At 38.1% G+C, this 17,885-nt stretch overlaps 1 protein-coding gene across 4 annotated transcripts in view; it reads left to right on the top strand.

Annotated features, from left to right (window-relative positions):
* naxd (NAD(P)HX dehydratase) overlaps nt 1-17,885 on the top strand; it is a 96,156-nt gene that overhangs the window by 21,009 nt on the left and 57,262 nt on the right. For 2 of the 4 annotated variants that reach the window (XM_039745909.1, XM_039745910.1), the window contains exon 2: nt 6,003-6,383. The exons of the other annotated variants lie outside the window; for them this stretch is intronic. In XM_039745909.1, the coding sequence (XP_039601843.1) occupies nt 6,003-6,383 (381 nt within the window). The remainder of the gene's footprint in view (nt 1-6,002; nt 6,384-17,885) is intronic. 4 annotated transcript variants of the gene reach the window in all.

Raw genomic sequence — 17,885 nt, 5'->3', positions numbered from 1 at the left:
TATATATATATATATATATATAAAAAAAAAAATATGGGAAATACAAATTCAACAGGGGATCAAATATTTAAGTTTGCTCACTTAGAAAGAAATTAAGTTTCTAATTTTTCTGGTAGTTTCATTTTAATGAAAAGAGACAGAATATCAACTGAAAAACACATTACATAAAAGTAAAAAATTGATTTACATATCAATGAAAGAAATAAGAGGGTGGCGCAGTGGTAGCGCAGCTGCCTCGCAGTTAGGAGACCCGGTGTCGCTTCCCGGGTCCTCCCTGCGGAGTTTGCATGTTCTCCCGTGTCTGCGGATTTCCTCCGGGCACTCCGGTTTCCTCCCACAGTCCAAAGACATGCAGGTTAGGTGGTTTGGCGACTCTAAATTGGCCCTAGTGTGTGCTTGGTGTGTGGGTGTGTTTGTGTGTGTCCTGCGGTGGGTTGGCACCCTGCCCAGGATTAGTTCCTGCCTTGTGCCCTGTGTTGGCTGGGATTGGCTCCAGCAGACCCCCGTGACCCTATTCGGATTCAGCGGGTTAGAAAATGGATGGATGAAAGAAATAAGGATTTGATCCCCTACACAAGATTGTAGACCTGCGCAAGACTGAAATGGGCTACAAGACCACCAGCAAGAAGCTTGGCGAGAAGGTGACAACTGTTGGTGTGATTATTTGGAAATGGAAGAAATATGATCTGAACATCAATCGTCCTCAGTTTGGAGCTCCATGCAAGATCTTGCCTCATGGGGTGAGGATGATCATGAGAAAGGTGAGGGATCAGCCAAAAACTACACGGGAGGAGCTTGTTAATGATTTGAAGGATGTTAGGACCACAGTCGTCAAGAACGCCATTTGGTAACACGCTACGCTGTAATGGATGGAACCAATGGACCGCAAGGTCCCTCTGCTCATTTCTGAACAATCGCACCAACAGTTGTCGCCTTCTTGCCAAGCTTCTTGCTGATGGTCTTGAAGCCCATTTCAGTCTTGCACAGGTCTACAATCTTGTCCCTGATGTCCTTTGACAGCTCTTTGGTCTTACCCATGGTGGTGGAGAGGCTGGAATGGAAGAAATTAAGAGATTAAGAGGTGACATGATTGAAGTGATTAAAATTTTGAAGGGAATTAGTCCAGTGGATCGAGATGGTGACTTTAAAATGAGTTCATCAAGAACACGGGAACACAGTTGGAAACTTAAGGGGAAATTTCGCACAAACATTAGGAAGTTTTTCTTTACACAAAGAACAGTAGATACTTGGATTAAGCGACCAAGTAGTGTGGTAGACAGCAAGACGTAAGGGACTTTCAAATGAATTCTGTGGACAGGTGTGCTTTATACACATAAAGAGTTCAGATCAGGAGTATCTGGAATTGATTGATTGTAATCTGTGTGCTGCCAATTTGTGGGAGCCAGAATTCTGACTGGGTTGTGAGGGATCAAACACTTATTTTTCTCAATGTCATGCAAATCGATTTATAACTTTTATGTAATTTTTTTTTTTTTTTTCTCCATCAAAATGAAACTACCATCATAATTAGCGACTATAGCGGATATATATAATACACTCACCTAAAGGATTATTAGAAACACCTGTTCAATTTCTCATTAATGCAATTATCTAATCAACCAATCACATGGTAGTTGCTTCAATGCATTTAGGGGTGTGGTCCTGGTCAAGACAATCTCCTGAACTCCAAACTGAATGTCAGAATGGGAAAGAAAGGTGATTTAAGCAATTTGGAGCGTGGCATGGTTGTTGGTGCCAGACGGGCCGGTCTGAGTATTTCACAATCTGCTCAGTTACTGGGATTTTCACGCACAACCATTTCTAGGGTTTACAAAGAATGGTGTGAAAAGGGAAAAACTTCCAGTATGCGGCAGTCCTGTGGGCGAAAATGCCTTGTTGATGCTAGAGGTCAGAGGAGAATGGGCCGACTGATTCAAGCTGATAGAAGAGCAACTTTGACTGAGATAACCACTCGTTACAACCGAGGTATGCAGCAGAGCATTTGTGAAGCCACAACACGCACAACCTTGAGGCGGATGGGCTACAACAGCAGAAGACCCCACCGGGTACCACTCATCTCCACTACAAATAGGAAAAAGAGGCTACAATTTGCACAAGCTCACCAAAATTGGACAGTTGAAGACTGGAAAAATGTTGCCTGGTCTGATGAGTCTCGATTTCTGTTGAGACATTCAAATGGTAGAGTCAGAATTTGGCGTAAACAGAATGAGAACATGGATCCATCATGCCTTGTTACCACTGTGCAGGCTGGTGGTGGTGGTGGTGTAATGGTGTGGGGGATGTTTTCTTGGCACACTTTAGGCCCCTTAGTGCCAATTGGGCATCGTTTAAATGCCACGGGCTACCTGAGCATTGTTTCTGACCATGTCCATCCCTTCATGACCACCATGTAGACTTCCTCTGATGGCTACTTCCAGCAGGATAATGCACCATGTCACAAAGCTCGAATCATTTCAAATTGGTTTCTTGAACATAACAATGAGTTCACTGTACTAAAATGGCCCCCACAGTCACCAGATCTCAACCCAATAGAGCATCTTTGGGATGTGGTGGAACGGGAGCTTCGTGCCCTGGATGTGCATCCCACAAATCTCCATCAACTGCAAGATGCTATCCTATCAATATGGGCCAACATTTCTAAAGAATGCTTTCAGCACCTTGTTGAATCAATGCCACGTAGAATTAAGGCAGTTCTGAAGGCGATAGGGGGTCAAACACCGTATTAGTATGGCGTTCCTAATAATCCTTTAGGTGAGTATGTATGTATGTATGCATGTATGTATATATATATATATAATTTTTTTTATAATATCATAATCATCAAAATTAAAAGAAATAAACATTTGAAATACATCAGTCTGTGTGTAATGAATGAATCTAATATACAAGTTTCACTTTTTGAATGGAATTACTGAAATAAATCAACTTTGTCATGATATTCTAATTTTATGACCTATATATATATATAATATATATATATATAGAGAGAGAGAGAATTTATTTTGTTCTTGTAAAAATGAAAGCAGAATCCCTTGCTTTTCAGGTGATGAAAAGAATATAGGTGTGAAATGTAGCATGTTTGACAGAGCTGAAGATGCTGTAAATCAGGAGGACCTGCTCTTAATGAAAAGCTAGAGTAGCTTCTTTTCAAGGACAGTACATGATTTTGGAAAGAAGGGTTAGAACTGAAATATCAAGTGGAAATGGTGTGCTGATAAAGCAAAAGCAGGATCAGTAAAATGGGCAGCAGACCGTGGATACCCATCCCCCACCACGGCTCATGCTGGCGGATTATGGTTTAAAGGTTGGACTGCAATAAACAGATTTGTGAAGCTCAGCAGTCAAAGGTTTCTTTAGAAATACCAATGCAGTCCTAATTTTACTATTAATATAAAAAACGGGAATGGCTTGTTTTAAACAGTACTCTCACATGAGACGTTTATTTTCTCTTAGAGCCTTTGATTTGCCGTGCTTATTTAAACATAATATTCCCAAACCTTTTTGATGAAAGTATTTTTTTACTTTACAGACTGCGGGTTTGACCAAACCATCCTGTGGATCGCATGTTTTGTAGCCTTGCCATATAGTTTGAAGGAATGACCAGTAAAGACATGAAATGTAAGGGCTGCAGTTACCGTCATTATGTGGTATAATGTGTTTCATATAAGAGATCATTTTTTCTTCTGGTGCATTGGGCAGTAATCCTCCATCTCGGTTTTTAACAACTTATTTAGTTTTAGGGTCAAGGGAAGGCAGAGCCTATCCCAGTTATGCTCAAGGCAGGAATCCATTCTTTACTAGATGCCAGTCATTCACAGACCACACCTGTCTACAATCTGACATAAGGTGATGTTAAACCTAAGCTTGCCTTTGTGGAATATGGGAGGAAAACCGGAGCACCAGGAAAAAAAAAAAAAATAACAAACAGCCATGGGAAAACTGCAAACTGGGTGTGGGTTTTCAACCAAGCACTTTGGAAATATGAGGCAGTGGCATTATTTCTTGTGCCAACATACAGCTCTATACTATTAAATTAAATAAATATTAAAACTGCCTTATTTTTATGTATTTTCTCCTCAGGGTCTCTCCTTTGATTACCCTATATACTCACGTATAAGTCAGGTCTTGAAACCCGAAAAATCGATCATACAATCAGACCCCGACTTATACTCTCATTCAAAAGTGCAATACTTACATTTTTTTTTTTTTTACATCTTCTTCCCTCCTCCAATCTTGCATCGGTTTCTCAGAGGCATCAAATTTTGTTGCAGCTGCACAGTTACCGATTTCATTTGCTACTTCAGTAACGTTTAATTTAAAACCAGCTTCCTATTTTCTTCTGATTAAACGCTCCATTATAGGTAAGGGATGCTCTTACGATAAAGGTGTATGAGGGTGTGAGACACACAAAACAGTGCAAACGTCATTTCGGAATAGTTTGGGTATTACCGTGTGGTCACGTAGGCACAATATAGAGGAAGGGGTTAGGAGCACACACTGATACAACGCATTGCTGCGCCCACATAGGAAAAAAAGGCTGTGTGCTCCTTGGTTACCCTTCAGGTCGGTGTTAGCATATTATAATCTCTTGGACCAATAGCGTGAGTTTTCCTCGTTTGACTTATACAACCGACATTATAAAATACCAGAACTTATACGATAAAATCAAGTTCACACTTATCCGCGGATAAACTTATCTGTGAATATATACGGTAAGTACTTGACAGCATTCATGATAACATGAAACGTATGCAGTAATTTGTTAAATTAAATGGGCAGAAGTACTTCTCCAAGACATATTTCCAGATTACCCGCCTGTTATACAGCAAAACTCTTTACACACCTATCAGTTTATGAGAACTACAGATAATTTCATTCATAGCAAAGTTTTAACCAACCTGTAGTTTAAAGAAATAAACATGTAATACACATACGTACCTGAATGAAACTCTGAATGTTATCAAAAGCGTGCGGTAATTAATGTGTAGAGACACTTTTTCAATTTTGGACTGTTGACATGAAGAAAAGTGCAGGAATTTTAACTTACAAAACTTAACTTACTTGGACTCTTACGAAAAATGACAAAAAGGTTCACCTGCCTGTTAAAATATTAATAGCTTTAAAATTTGTGGCTTGTCATGACGTTCTCCACTGCTTGTTACTTTTGAAGAACCTTCGTATACGGCTCATCTAAGAGCTAGAAGTGTCCAAATTTAAGGTACTGTATGTTGTGCTTACTTGCTGTTAATGCTAACAATGCGGGTGGATGCTGCTTTTAGACTTTATTATGAAATAAACACATAAAGCAGCAATATATATTGCACTCTACAACATTGGATTTTATTTGCATGGTTTGTGTTTTCTATCCATTTGTTTGTACTATTTCTTCTTGTGTTACATGTTTGGTTTTGCCATATTTTTGTTTAAAAAAAACTCCAGTAAATAAAACTCTTTTCAGTGACAGTCAGAATTAATGACAGGCTATTATCTCATGTGACATATACTTATAAATGGAGTTTCTATTATACATAATGAAGAAAGTATTAACAAAGGAGGACTTCTCCCCACATCTTTCCTCCATGCATTTGTTTCCATTTGCTTTACCCCAATAGTAATCACAATGAAGCCTCTTTAAGGGAACTCTATACTCACACACACTTAGTTTTGGGTTACCCTTTTTTATTTTGTTTTTTTTTTTTTTTTTTACATATTTTTATCTATTTGACATATTGCTTTCAATAAATATAATTCACTAGTACATTGTAGATCATGTTTTATATTAACTTACTATACTATATGGATTGATATGATACATTCCTTTGCTTTATCCAGTAGGCCATGCTTAACTACCTTAGACTCAAGAAAATATTTTTGATTACAGAAGTATCTGTAAAACTGTTCTGATTTAAAGAAATATTGCTGAATGTTTAAGAATGCAATGAGCTGACTTTTGTCTCTATTTTTCTACTTCGTACTTGCAGGTGTGCTACAGAGACAGAACAATGCTCAGACCAACACTCCTCCAATGGCACGACCCAAGAGATCAAAGAAGCGCTACACCAATTTGTCACTGGATAAGCTAATGGAGAAATTTTTGGAACAGAGCATGGAGGCAGAAGAGAATTTTTATAAGTATGAAGAGCAGCGGTTAAAAGTGGAAGACAAGCGGCGAGAAGCAGAACATTCACGTGAGCTCCAGATGCTTCAGGTGTTGGGGCAGATGTTTGCTGGCATTGCCACTTCATCACCTGGCATCCAGCACTCTCAGACTCTTTCCTCTGCCCCGTTACAGCGTCAAAACAATCATCACCACGCAGACCACATCAGTCAGAATGTGGCAGCTGCTCCAGCTCAGCCCTTAGGTACCTGCCATTTGCGTTGCTTGTTAACGTCGCTGGAATGTTTTGCACCAGTTTGCCCCATAGGAAAATAGTCATTATCATATCGATAGGCTTTGAATGAAACAAATCCAGCAAAAAGTGAGATTTACTTGAAATAGGTCAGTGCTTTGTCACAAAGTCTTGAGTGTAGTTTGAATTATTGTTCGTTTTTCTAAGGTTTACTTTTAATACATATAGTCAGTTTTTTCATTTTTATAATTTCGTTCCTTTTTCTAGCAAGTATTTCACAGCTCTAACAAGGTGCAAAAATTTGTGCATTTTTTCAGGTATTTTTTATGGGCCAGTCATGCCTTGGGTATGGATTGCCATCTCATTTTTTTTGTGTACTACTTTGATTAGACTGAACATCGTTTTCTTAATTGCCCTAACGGCATTCGCTGATGTAGTGACATGCAGTTTCCTCAATACATTTATGTTGTGGTGTGTTGACCATCTAGTTGAGTCTTCATCTCTCTGGTGTGTTGTAAAATGACATGCTGATCTGAAGGAATGTGCCTTCTAGAGAGTGAGTGGTTCATCTATGCACTATACTACATTTAAATTGTGCTGTTAATTAATTAATACCATGCTTGCAATACTAGGTCTTGATGCCCAAATCAGAATTGGTGAAGAAATCTGATCAGATGTTTATGGTGTTTACATTACATAGTATAGGTACGTGTGTATATATATATATATATATATATATATATATATATATATATATATATATATATATATATATATATATATATAGAGTTAGATATATATATATATATATATATATATATATATATATATATATAGAGTTAGAGATATATATATATATATATATATATATATATATATAGAGTTAGAGATATATATATATATATATATAGAGTTAGAGATATATATATATATATATATAGAGTTAGAGATATATATATATATATATATATATATATAGAGTTATATATATATATATATATATATATATATATACATATATATATATATATATATATATATATATATATATATATATATATATATATATATATATATATATAGAGTTAGAGATATATATATATATATATATATATATATATATATATATATATATATAGAGATATATATATATATATATATATATATAGATATATATATATAGATATATATATATAGATATATATATATATATATATATATATAGATATATATATATATATATATATATTTATATATATATATAGATATATATATATATATATATATATATATATATATATATATATATATATATATATATATATATAATAAATAAATAATATAAAAAAAAAATATATATATATAACTATAAAAAGCAAAGCCCTCACTCACTGACTCATCATTAATTCTCCAATTTCCCGTGTAGGTAGAAGGCTGAAATTTGGCAGGCTTATTCCTTACAGCTTACTTACTAAAGTTAAGCAGGTTTCATTTCGAAATTCTACACGTAACGGTCATAACTGGAACCTACATATATACGGCCATAGCCTGCAGCTTGGTCGCAGTGTTAGGCGTAGTTGCGTACCTCGTCGTCGTGCCTGCCCATATAAGGCCGTCCGTCAGCAGCAATCCAATAGACGCGCTGCTGATAAATATTCGCGGGTGAAGGACTGTGCTTATGCAAACGAAGATGAGATGGTCAGGGATAGACTAGTGTTTGGCACAAACTCAGCAAAAGTACGAGAGAAACTTTTAAGTGCCAGGTCTTAGCTAACATTACATAAAGCTGTGGACATCGCAAGATCGCACGAGATAGCACAAGCACAGCTGAGAACCTTCAATGCATGTACTCCAAGCGGCTCACGTGAACTGACTTTGCAAGACTGGGAAGGTAAACCCATGCATGCAGTGTGTGATGTCTCAGATAAAGAGGAAGATGAGCTGCTTATTGATGCAGTAAGAAAGGAACAACCCTCTGACGCTGAACAAGCCTTTCTAGACATATCATTAGGAAAGCAAGGTGTAAAGCTTAAGGAATGCCTGTTAAAAATCTTAGATTCACGAGTATTGATTTGGGTAGTGAACACTTTGATGAATGAAACCTATTATGTTTACAACGGTTGACAACGAAGATGAGATGGTCAGGGATAGACTAGACAAACACGGAATGTAACTTCAAAACAACACGTCCTCCAAATACGAAACTGATTGAAAGAAATAATGATAATCAAATCCTTGATGACAGCAACACTCATAAAGTCACAAAGCAATTACATTGACAATCATGGTACGCCCTAATTCTGGACTCGTCAGGCATACACATTCACTGTACCCCTCTTGGGAATTGAACCTCGGACGTCCTCGTCTTGAGGCAAAGCCTCTTACGTTGCGCCAAAGCGTGTGGGTCGTTTATTTGACAGCATGTAGATCGGGGTAATTACATTCATGGCATTCATAGTCTGAATCACAATCTGATTGTATGGGTGGTTACCTACCAGATAATTTGACAGTAAAACTCTGCAACATTCTATGATCTGCTTCTCGCAACTGAAAGAGGGCACCGTGGCGGATGTTTGCCGACTTGCAGACCAACTACAGACGAACGAACCACATCACCATAGCCAGACTGGCCAATCATATTTCTAAGGAGGACTGGACACACAGACCTTAGGGTTTTATTATATAATAGACTAGCTGAATACTTGTGCTTTGCTACAGGATGGCAACAGGAAAAATGTGTTCTAAAATATACAGAGTGACAGTATACATCCTCTGCGGTGGGCTGGCGCCCTGCCCGGGTTTATTTCCTGCCTTGCACCCTGTGTTGGCTGGGATTGGCTCCAGCAGATCCCCGTGACCCTGTAATTAGGATATAGCGGGTGGGATAATGGATGGATGGCGTATATACGTCCTGTAAAGGTCATAAGGCAAGATTTAGCGCACAAACGAAACAAAACGGGTTACTAATTATTTCTTGAAATGGTTTACAGAAATATAAGCTTTTTTAAGTATAGACATTTCAGCGAGGTACTAAAGCTTGGTACGGTAGGGGTCGCCGGTCCGCGTCATGGGGTACGGCTTGAACCTCCACCAGTTATTCGAGACGTGGCTAACAAGGTCAGTCCGCATCTGAGCAGCCAGAGAGGCAGTGACGTGAACAAGGTAGGCCAGTGAGGAGAACAGGCATGCGCTGTCACTTCTCATCCGCACCTCGTGGTGGTGAACCATTACTACGTCAATATAAATCCTTTCTTCCTCTGTCATATTTTTACGGGTTTATTTAAAGAGATATAAACTTAATAGAAGAATTTGTGAAGAAAGTATGGCAAAGAAATAAAATAAAAAAAAAGTATGAAAATCAAAATCCTCAAAAAAAAAAAAAAAAAATTTGCTTTTATATCTTGGAATAACCTAAATTATTTTAAAAAGGTAAATGGCAAATTTATAAACGCTTTGTGGAAACTCAAATATTGAAACAAAACTTGTAATCTTCAGAAAAATGAAAGTATTTTTAATTTACTTTAAATGTAGAGAAAAGCCAAGCAAAATGACCCCTTTTATTGGCTAACTAAAAAGATTACAATATGCAAGCTTTCGAGGCAACTCAGGCCCCTTCTTCAGGCGAGATGTAATACAGAAAGTGAAGTTTCCTGTGTTTATATCCACACACTAGGACAAGAAACAACAATGGTAAATTTTTAAATGAAAACTCTTAAATGTAAAAACTTAATAGGTTCATTCAGGCTAAGATTAATTTAACAAGAGAGTGAAGTACAATGTATGGTCAAGATCTTCGGATAACCGTCCAACAAAGTTCTTTGAGTTTTTCAAAACAATGTGGGTCTGTAGTCAGGTTGTCTGTGTCAGTCTGAGAGATGCAAACAGTCTTCATATCTGGCTATAAAACTCTTGTCTCTGTTCAAGCCATGTTGTAATGTATTAAATTTTAACATGAGCTTAACTTCCCATTCTTTTCTCTCTTGCTGCGTTTTGAAGTTGCCCATAAGCACTGTGACTTTAAAGTCCCTCTCACAGTGTCCATGGCTGTTGAAGTGGGCCGCTACAGGAACATCTGTGTTGCCATGTTTAATGTGGAATCTGTGTAAATTCATTCTCTGGCGGAGTGTTTGTCCAGTTTCTCCCACATAGAGTGTAGTGTCAGGACATTTCATGCAGAGAATTAGGTAGACAACATTCAATGATCTGCAGGAAAATGATCCCTTTATGTGATGTTCAAGTCAGGAGTTTGGTATAACTATACGGCCTGTATTGTAGATGTGGGCACACGTTTTACATCTTTTCTGTAGGCAGGAGATGCCATTTTCTGTTGGTTCATTTAGGGAGCTTCGGACAATTAGTTGCTGAAGGTTTGGTGGTTGTCTGTATGCCAGGAGGGGAGGTTAAGGAAATACATTTTTTAGTGTTTGGTCGTTGTTTAGTATTGGCTGAAGTTCTTTTATAGTTTTTCGAAGTGTTTCAAGATGTGGGTTGTAGGTGACAACAAGGGGGATGCTGGTCTTTGTTTTTATATTCCAGAAGGTTCTCTCTGGGTATGGCAGTAGCTCTTCGTATTTGAGTGTCTGTTGTTTTGGGGGTATAACCTTGTTTGATGAATTTACTTTACTAATTTACTTTAAAGAAATTTATTTTAGAAAGAGAGTGAATGGGTCTAAAAAGCTATAAGAAATTTTGCGCTTGGACCACAATTTTTAAAACCGTTTCTTAGCGAGCACCTATGGGCCAAGGATAAGCTACATTTCAAATTTCAAATCCCAAGTCCTCGTGGTTTGGGAGATTTCGTGATGAGTGAGTCAGTGATATTTGGCTTTTATGTATTTAATAGATAAGCTGTTTATGAAATGTAAAAAAAAGTGTGGTTTTGTTGAATAATCTGCTTCTTAAAGTGGTTAATGTTATAACTGCACTAGACTACATCAGTACTGTTTTTTTTGTTTGTTTTGTACCATGCAATTTATGCAGATGATGAAAATAAGGCATTATTTCCTATTACTTGTGCCTGTTAAGCAGGCACAATTTGAATGTGTCAGCAAGACTCACTGCTCACTAAAATCATATGGCTGCTGACTTATTGTCTTCTATTATTCATCCTCTAATCTCCTGCAGTAACTGCGTATATTTTCAACATATGAACTCATTGATTCCTAAACCCAAAGTCAGCCTGAAGGCCGTCTCCATTGCAGAACTGACTGTACCCAGGGTAATTCTTTGTGTTTTTGTGAGATTGCTCTTTTGAAGATGCATTTAAACTTTCAACGTTGGTCATTGTGGTTGTAGTTCAGATAAACTATGAATGAACATGTAATTTGTTATTTTAATATACCGTAACCTTTATCTTCTTATATAATATGCTACCGCGGCTGGCCATTTGTCTGTCCAGGATTCACCTATTGACCTGAAAATTGGTACACATATACTATGTGACGTCTGCTATCCGCTTTTGTAGTGATGATTGACCTCCAAGGTTATTCCTCTTTTTATTTTATTGTAGAATCAACTCTCGGCAGTGGCCATCAGGGCAGCTGTGCGGCGCTGCCCCGTTCTCATTCCCTACCACCTTCGCCGTCACTTCCTCTACCTCTTCATATCTTAAATCATTATTGAGGCAGATTGAACACTTAAGTGCCAGCTTAAGTGAAAAATTAAGGAAAATGTACTAAGCAATTGCAACACAAACACTAACTTAATCAGTTTTAACGCAAAATGATGCCAAAGAAGAGGAGAAGTGGGCCGCTAGGGTGGAGAAAATGAACTGCTCAGGAAGCAGCAAGCGCATCAACCTCTGAGCAAACGAATGCTAAACGTACAGAGAAAGAGGATGAAGACTATAAGTCAAGTGTAACGTGCAGTGCGCCGTTACCGGTGCAGCAGAATACACCTCACTGGAAAGCTGCAGTTAACATATGTTTTGTCAAAGTTAAGCTCATGTAGTGATCGCTTGTTTCTGTAACTCAGATCTGCACTTTGAACATAAGAAATCTGACATACAAGAGGAGACCATTCAGTCCGTCAGGCTCATTTGTTTAGCTTATTGCTAAGCACTCCCAACATCTCATCCACATACTTCTTAAAGGTTGTCGAACTTTCTGGCTGAACTCCACATATTAGTAGTTTGTTCCAGATTTCCATAACTATTTACATAAAGAAGTGCTTCTTGACTTCAATCCTAAATGCATTTCCATTTAATTTCCACTTGTGTCTAAGTAGATGATTCACTGTTAAATTGAAAGAATTCTTCTGGATCTACTTTATCAATGCCTTTGAGAATTTTAAAGACTTGGATGAGGCCGTTATGCAGTCTCTTATGGTCGAGACTAAACCCATTTAACTCAGTCTGTCATTAGTTCCTGGGATGCCTCTGGTTGCTCTCCTCTGCAGAGCTTCAAGTGCCGCTCTGCCTTTGTTGTAGCATAGTGACCAGAACAGCACACAAAACTCCGAATGTGTTCTCACTGGTGCATTATATAGCTTGTACTCAGTGTCCTTAAATTTATATTCACTTTTTTACATTATAACCTAATATTTTAGTTGTCTTTTTAATTGCTTCTGCACCTTGCATTCATCTTTTAAAACTGCTGCAGTAACCCCAATACTGAAATAACCTGGTGCCAATCTGACTAATTTCAGTAATTCTCGTCCTATTTCTAATCCCCCCTTCATTTCTAAAATTCTTGAAAAAATAGTGCGCATTCAACTTCATTCTCATTTTTCTCAAAATAATCTTTATGAACAGTTCCAGTCTGGTTTTCATCCCCTCCACAGTACAGAAATGGCACTTATAAAAATTACTAAGGACCTCCTTATGGCAGCTGATTCTGGTTTAATTCCTATTCTTGACCTCTTTGATCCAAGTGCTGCCTTTGACACTATTTGTCACACTACTCTTATTACCCACACACCACTAGACTGGTTCAGATCCTACCTCACAGGCCGCACTCAGTTGGTTCAGTTTAAAACTTTCACATCCCAACCCACCGCTGTTACTTCAGGTGGGCTCTGTCCTGGGGCCTCTTCTTTTTATTATTTACCTCCTTCCCCTTGGAAATATCTTTCGTAAATATAACATTAGCTTCCACTGCTATGCTGACGACACCCAGCTCTATCTCACTAGCAAACCTACAGTTTCCTTTCCACCCTCCTCCCTTTTTGATTGCATAGCAGAAATCAAATCCTGGTTTTCTTCAAATTTTCTTAAATTAAATAACAAGTGTCAAAACTGAGGTTCTCCTCATTGGTACAAAATCAACATTATCCAAAACTAATCATTTTTCATTTGTTATTGATAATTCCTCTGTCTCCCCTTCCCCACAGTTAAGAGTCTGGGAGTCATCCTTGACAGTACTTTATTCTTTCAGTCCCACATCACTAACATCTCCCGGTCTGCATATTTCCACCTGCATAACATTTATCGTATTCGCCCCCCTCACTCCCTACACCACTGCTATCCTCGTTCATAGCCTTGTCACTTCTCGTCTTGATTATTGCAATTCCCTTTTCTTTGGTCTTTCTCGCAAATCTCTCTATAAGCTTCAACTGGGCCAGAATTCAGCTGCCCGCATCATTACTAGAACCCCCTCTATTCACCATATCACTCTCGTCTTGCGGCAGCTTCACTGGCTTCCAGTTCATTTCCAAATTCAATTCAAAATTCTCCTACTAACTTTTAAGGCTCTCCACAACCTCGCCCCTCCATATCTGTCTGACCTCCTCCATGTTGCCATTCCCTCTCGCACCCTCAGATTCTCTTCCTCCATCCTCTTGACTGTCCCCTTCGTCTGTCTTACCACCATGGGGAGCAGAGCGCCAGCTCTGGAACTCCAATACCATCTGACCTTAGAAATATTGAATCATTTTCACTTTTCAAATCTAAACTTAAAACTCCTTTGGTTAAGACTGCTTTTTCTCTTTGACTACAATTACTGTGTCTGATTTTAATTTTTGTATTTTAGTTTTGTTTAAAATGTGTGTTTTTATCTATTGTTTGGTGTCCTTGAGTGTTTAGAAAGGCGCCTACGAATAAATAAAATAAAATATATTATTAATGTCAACTTAAACTCGTAAATCTTTTTCAGAGGTTGCTTCCTGTAGCTCAGTGTCTCCATGTTGTATTTATGATTGACGTTCCTTTTGCTCACGTGTAGCACTTTGCACTTTTCTACTTTGAACCGCATTTCCCAAGTGTTCACCCAGTTTTGAACCTTACCCAAGATTTTCTGAATTTTTTTTTGCTGTCTCCTCACTGTCTTCCATTCCTCCCGTTTTATTTTTAACGGGGAATTTCCCAAATATACTTGCAGTACCAGAATCTATGTCTTTAATATCATTTACTAAAAGTAACAAACCCATAACAAGACCCCTGGGGATCTCGACTGATGACCTCATTCCACATGATAGTGATGCACTGGTCATTCTGGGCAATACCAATAACCAATATGTTTTCTCCACCTTTCCCAATACTGCTAACCAATGGCTGATTACATTTTTTTTTCTTGTTTACTTCAGATTTGAATATTTTAGTTGTGCTGAAAATGTATTCTGCATTATCAATGAAATAACGGCAGCATGTGAAACAGAGATGAAAACCTTGCTGACTTTTACGCTCTTCTTTGCTATTGATTCCAGTTCATGTACCAAAATCTGCTTAACATAAGCATTCTGGGTAACTTAAGTACATCACAATACCATGCAATTCCATAATATGGCATTGAATATATAAACAAAAAATGAATGTATGTACTTTGTGCCATAATCTGACACATTATTTTAAGTAAACCTAAAATGAAAGGTACAATGAAGACCGCAACCCTGGGCGTAAATTGGCTTCTTTAAAAGCACAATTTTTTTTTTTAACAAAATGTAGCATTTCTGCCTTTTCACCAGAGTGTCTGATTCTCTTTTCACTCACTATATTTGACACAACTGAAAAAATGCATTCACTGTCTACACTGGTACACAGTGCTGATGGGTACTTGATCACTGCCTTGGCCAAGGTGTAGAAACGGGTCACATTGCTTTTCCAATATTGGAAGGGGCGCAGTTATTTTTGGAGAAGTTCAGAATCTTTTATCTGTATATTAATAATAAAAAATAATAAATTACTAGGCTGACCCGCCTTTTAAGTTGGCCACTTCTTAAGGCAATTCAATATGTAGATCAATTTGATATTTTATACAAACTCATTAATTTGGTTATATTGCATTTGAGCGGTATTACTTTAATACTCGTAGTTTCTGTTATTTTTGTGATGAAATTTAAACTTTTTTTCTATATTGAGGTCGCCCTTTTAAACCCCCCTGATATTTACTACGCGGTGAGGCATTTGTACTCCATCAACATAAATTATTTCCAGAGACATCATTTTGTCTATTTTTCCAGCGCATCGCACACAAAAGCAAGGGAACGATGGGAGCACCAGAACTCTGCTCACATCGCGTCGCTTCGTACCGCAAACTGCAAGTAGTAAGTCTGTGATAAGCGGAATACCGCTACGCTTTCCACGCACGGGACGGAAGGGCAATCCCGACCGCTTTTATATAGTAAGAAAGAAGAAGAAGATATCGCACAGTCTGGAGTAGAAAATCATCTTTTACCTGGAAAAACTAAACTACAAATCCCATCGTGCATTGCAAAATGGACGGGGCGTGTGTGAAACTCCGCGCCTGAGTAGCACTCACGGGGTGGAAGGACATCCGACTGCTTTTATATCGAAGGATTATTAGGTTGGCCAGTTTTGTGGTAAAGAAAACCAGGAACACTCCCTGTACCAACCACCGGCATTAATAAAAAGATTTTGAAAGCTTGATGTATAATGATTTAGGTCATATAATGGGCATTCTGTATAAAGTGTGATTCGGATGCACTTGTAAGAGCTGTTCCGCAATTAATCACTTTGTATGCCTTGAAATATTGAGAGAATGCTATATATTTCAGGTTGGTGATTTTGTTTTAAAACATTAAAACTGGAGTAGATCTTGTTTTAAAATCCTTTACAGTTTGGATGCAGGGGACACATCATTTCACAAGGTACATAACTTGAAGCTGCATTTTAGCATGCAGCCGAACATGTTCCTCCTTTCTGTTATGTGCCCACTAAATTAAATTCCTCCCACTGTTTTTCCGCAGCGACTCGACAGTCCAGAATGGAAAAACCCACAAAGTGCGGCACTACGATAGTTTTATTTATAGGCAGTCTGGCAAACGTAAATTGTTAGAACCTGATGAAAATGGCAAGGTGTTCCTTTTCGTCTCAGCTAATGTTTGTCCCGCACTCTTAGTGCCCACCATGAGTTGCTAGCAATTGCACAATAGTGCTGATTGGATATTTGGAAGCTGCAGTGGATGATTTGTGGGTTACAAAAAAAAGAAATAATAATAATCCATACCAAAGTTTTATTTTTTTTTTGTTTGAGATATGTGCTCAACTTAATTATTATGATTATTAATAATTTTGATTCAGATATTTTAACACTGCAGCAGTTGAATGTAATTTTAGAGCCACATATGAATTTTCTTCATACATCTCCAACAGCGAAGCAGCACTCACTATCTCTCCGTGTGCAAATCATTTTCTCGTTTATTTTGCTGTTTCTCTCTGCATCTCCTTCACCAGGTGACACCTTGACCAGTTGTTTCTCAGTTGCTCCTTGCGCATGTTTTTTGTTATCTTGCACAAAAAATCGATCTTTGTACCATGGCTCAAGGACAGTAGGTAGATATTATAGTAAGTTGAAGAATGCGCCACTGAAGCAGGCATTTAAGCACTTCAACAGACAGAGTCACATCCACAGTTGTAGATGAATGTCCGATTATGTCTTTAGTAAGTTGCTTACATGGATCGAGTAGAGTAGAGTTGTCATGTTTTCCACAAGTCCCCACTGATGCTCTGTGAGAGAGGTAGGAAGCTCATATTCAGCACCATACTTGACAAGAGCCCACTTCTGATCATCCACACTTTTTAGCATATAAGACTTGCTGTTCCAACAAGTCGGGACATCTCGCTGAAGCATTCTTGTTGGGCTACCTAGGTCCGTTTTGTATCTCTCTCAGCCGCAAAGTGCCAAGTTGTGAGTGCTTAAAATGAGTAACTATTCGTTTCCCAATGGAGATGCTTCTCTGGCTCAATAAGCCTTCATTTATAGCGAGCTGCAAAGTGTGCGTCATACAGCCTAAACTTTTAATGCTACAGCACTTTCTTCAATAGCTTTTGCCATGTTGCGAGCATTGTCACGAAGCACCCAACATGCACGTTACTTTTTGAAATGTTCCACTTTTGGATTTGAAAGCTTGTGTGATGACAGTTGCCGAATGAGGACCGGAGAACTCGTTAGCATGCAAAAAGCTCTTTTAATCAAACCAGTGTTCTGTTAGACCCAACATGCTCATGGGGCTGACCTCTGAGCTCCATATATCAGTAGTGACGCTAATGCTGGTGACACAGGAAAATTAATGGAAGGAATTATTAAGGATAAGATTGAGCAACACATGGTAAGGACAGGA

This window comes from Polypterus senegalus, chromosome 2, assembly GCF_016835505.1.
Source record: "Polypterus senegalus isolate Bchr_013 chromosome 2, ASM1683550v1, whole genome shotgun sequence".
Taxonomy (NCBI): domain Eukaryota; kingdom Metazoa; phylum Chordata; class Cladistia; order Polypteriformes; family Polypteridae; genus Polypterus; species Polypterus senegalus.
The sequence above is the reverse complement of the archived record's forward strand: the minus strand, read 5'-3'. Positions and strand labels throughout refer to the sequence as shown.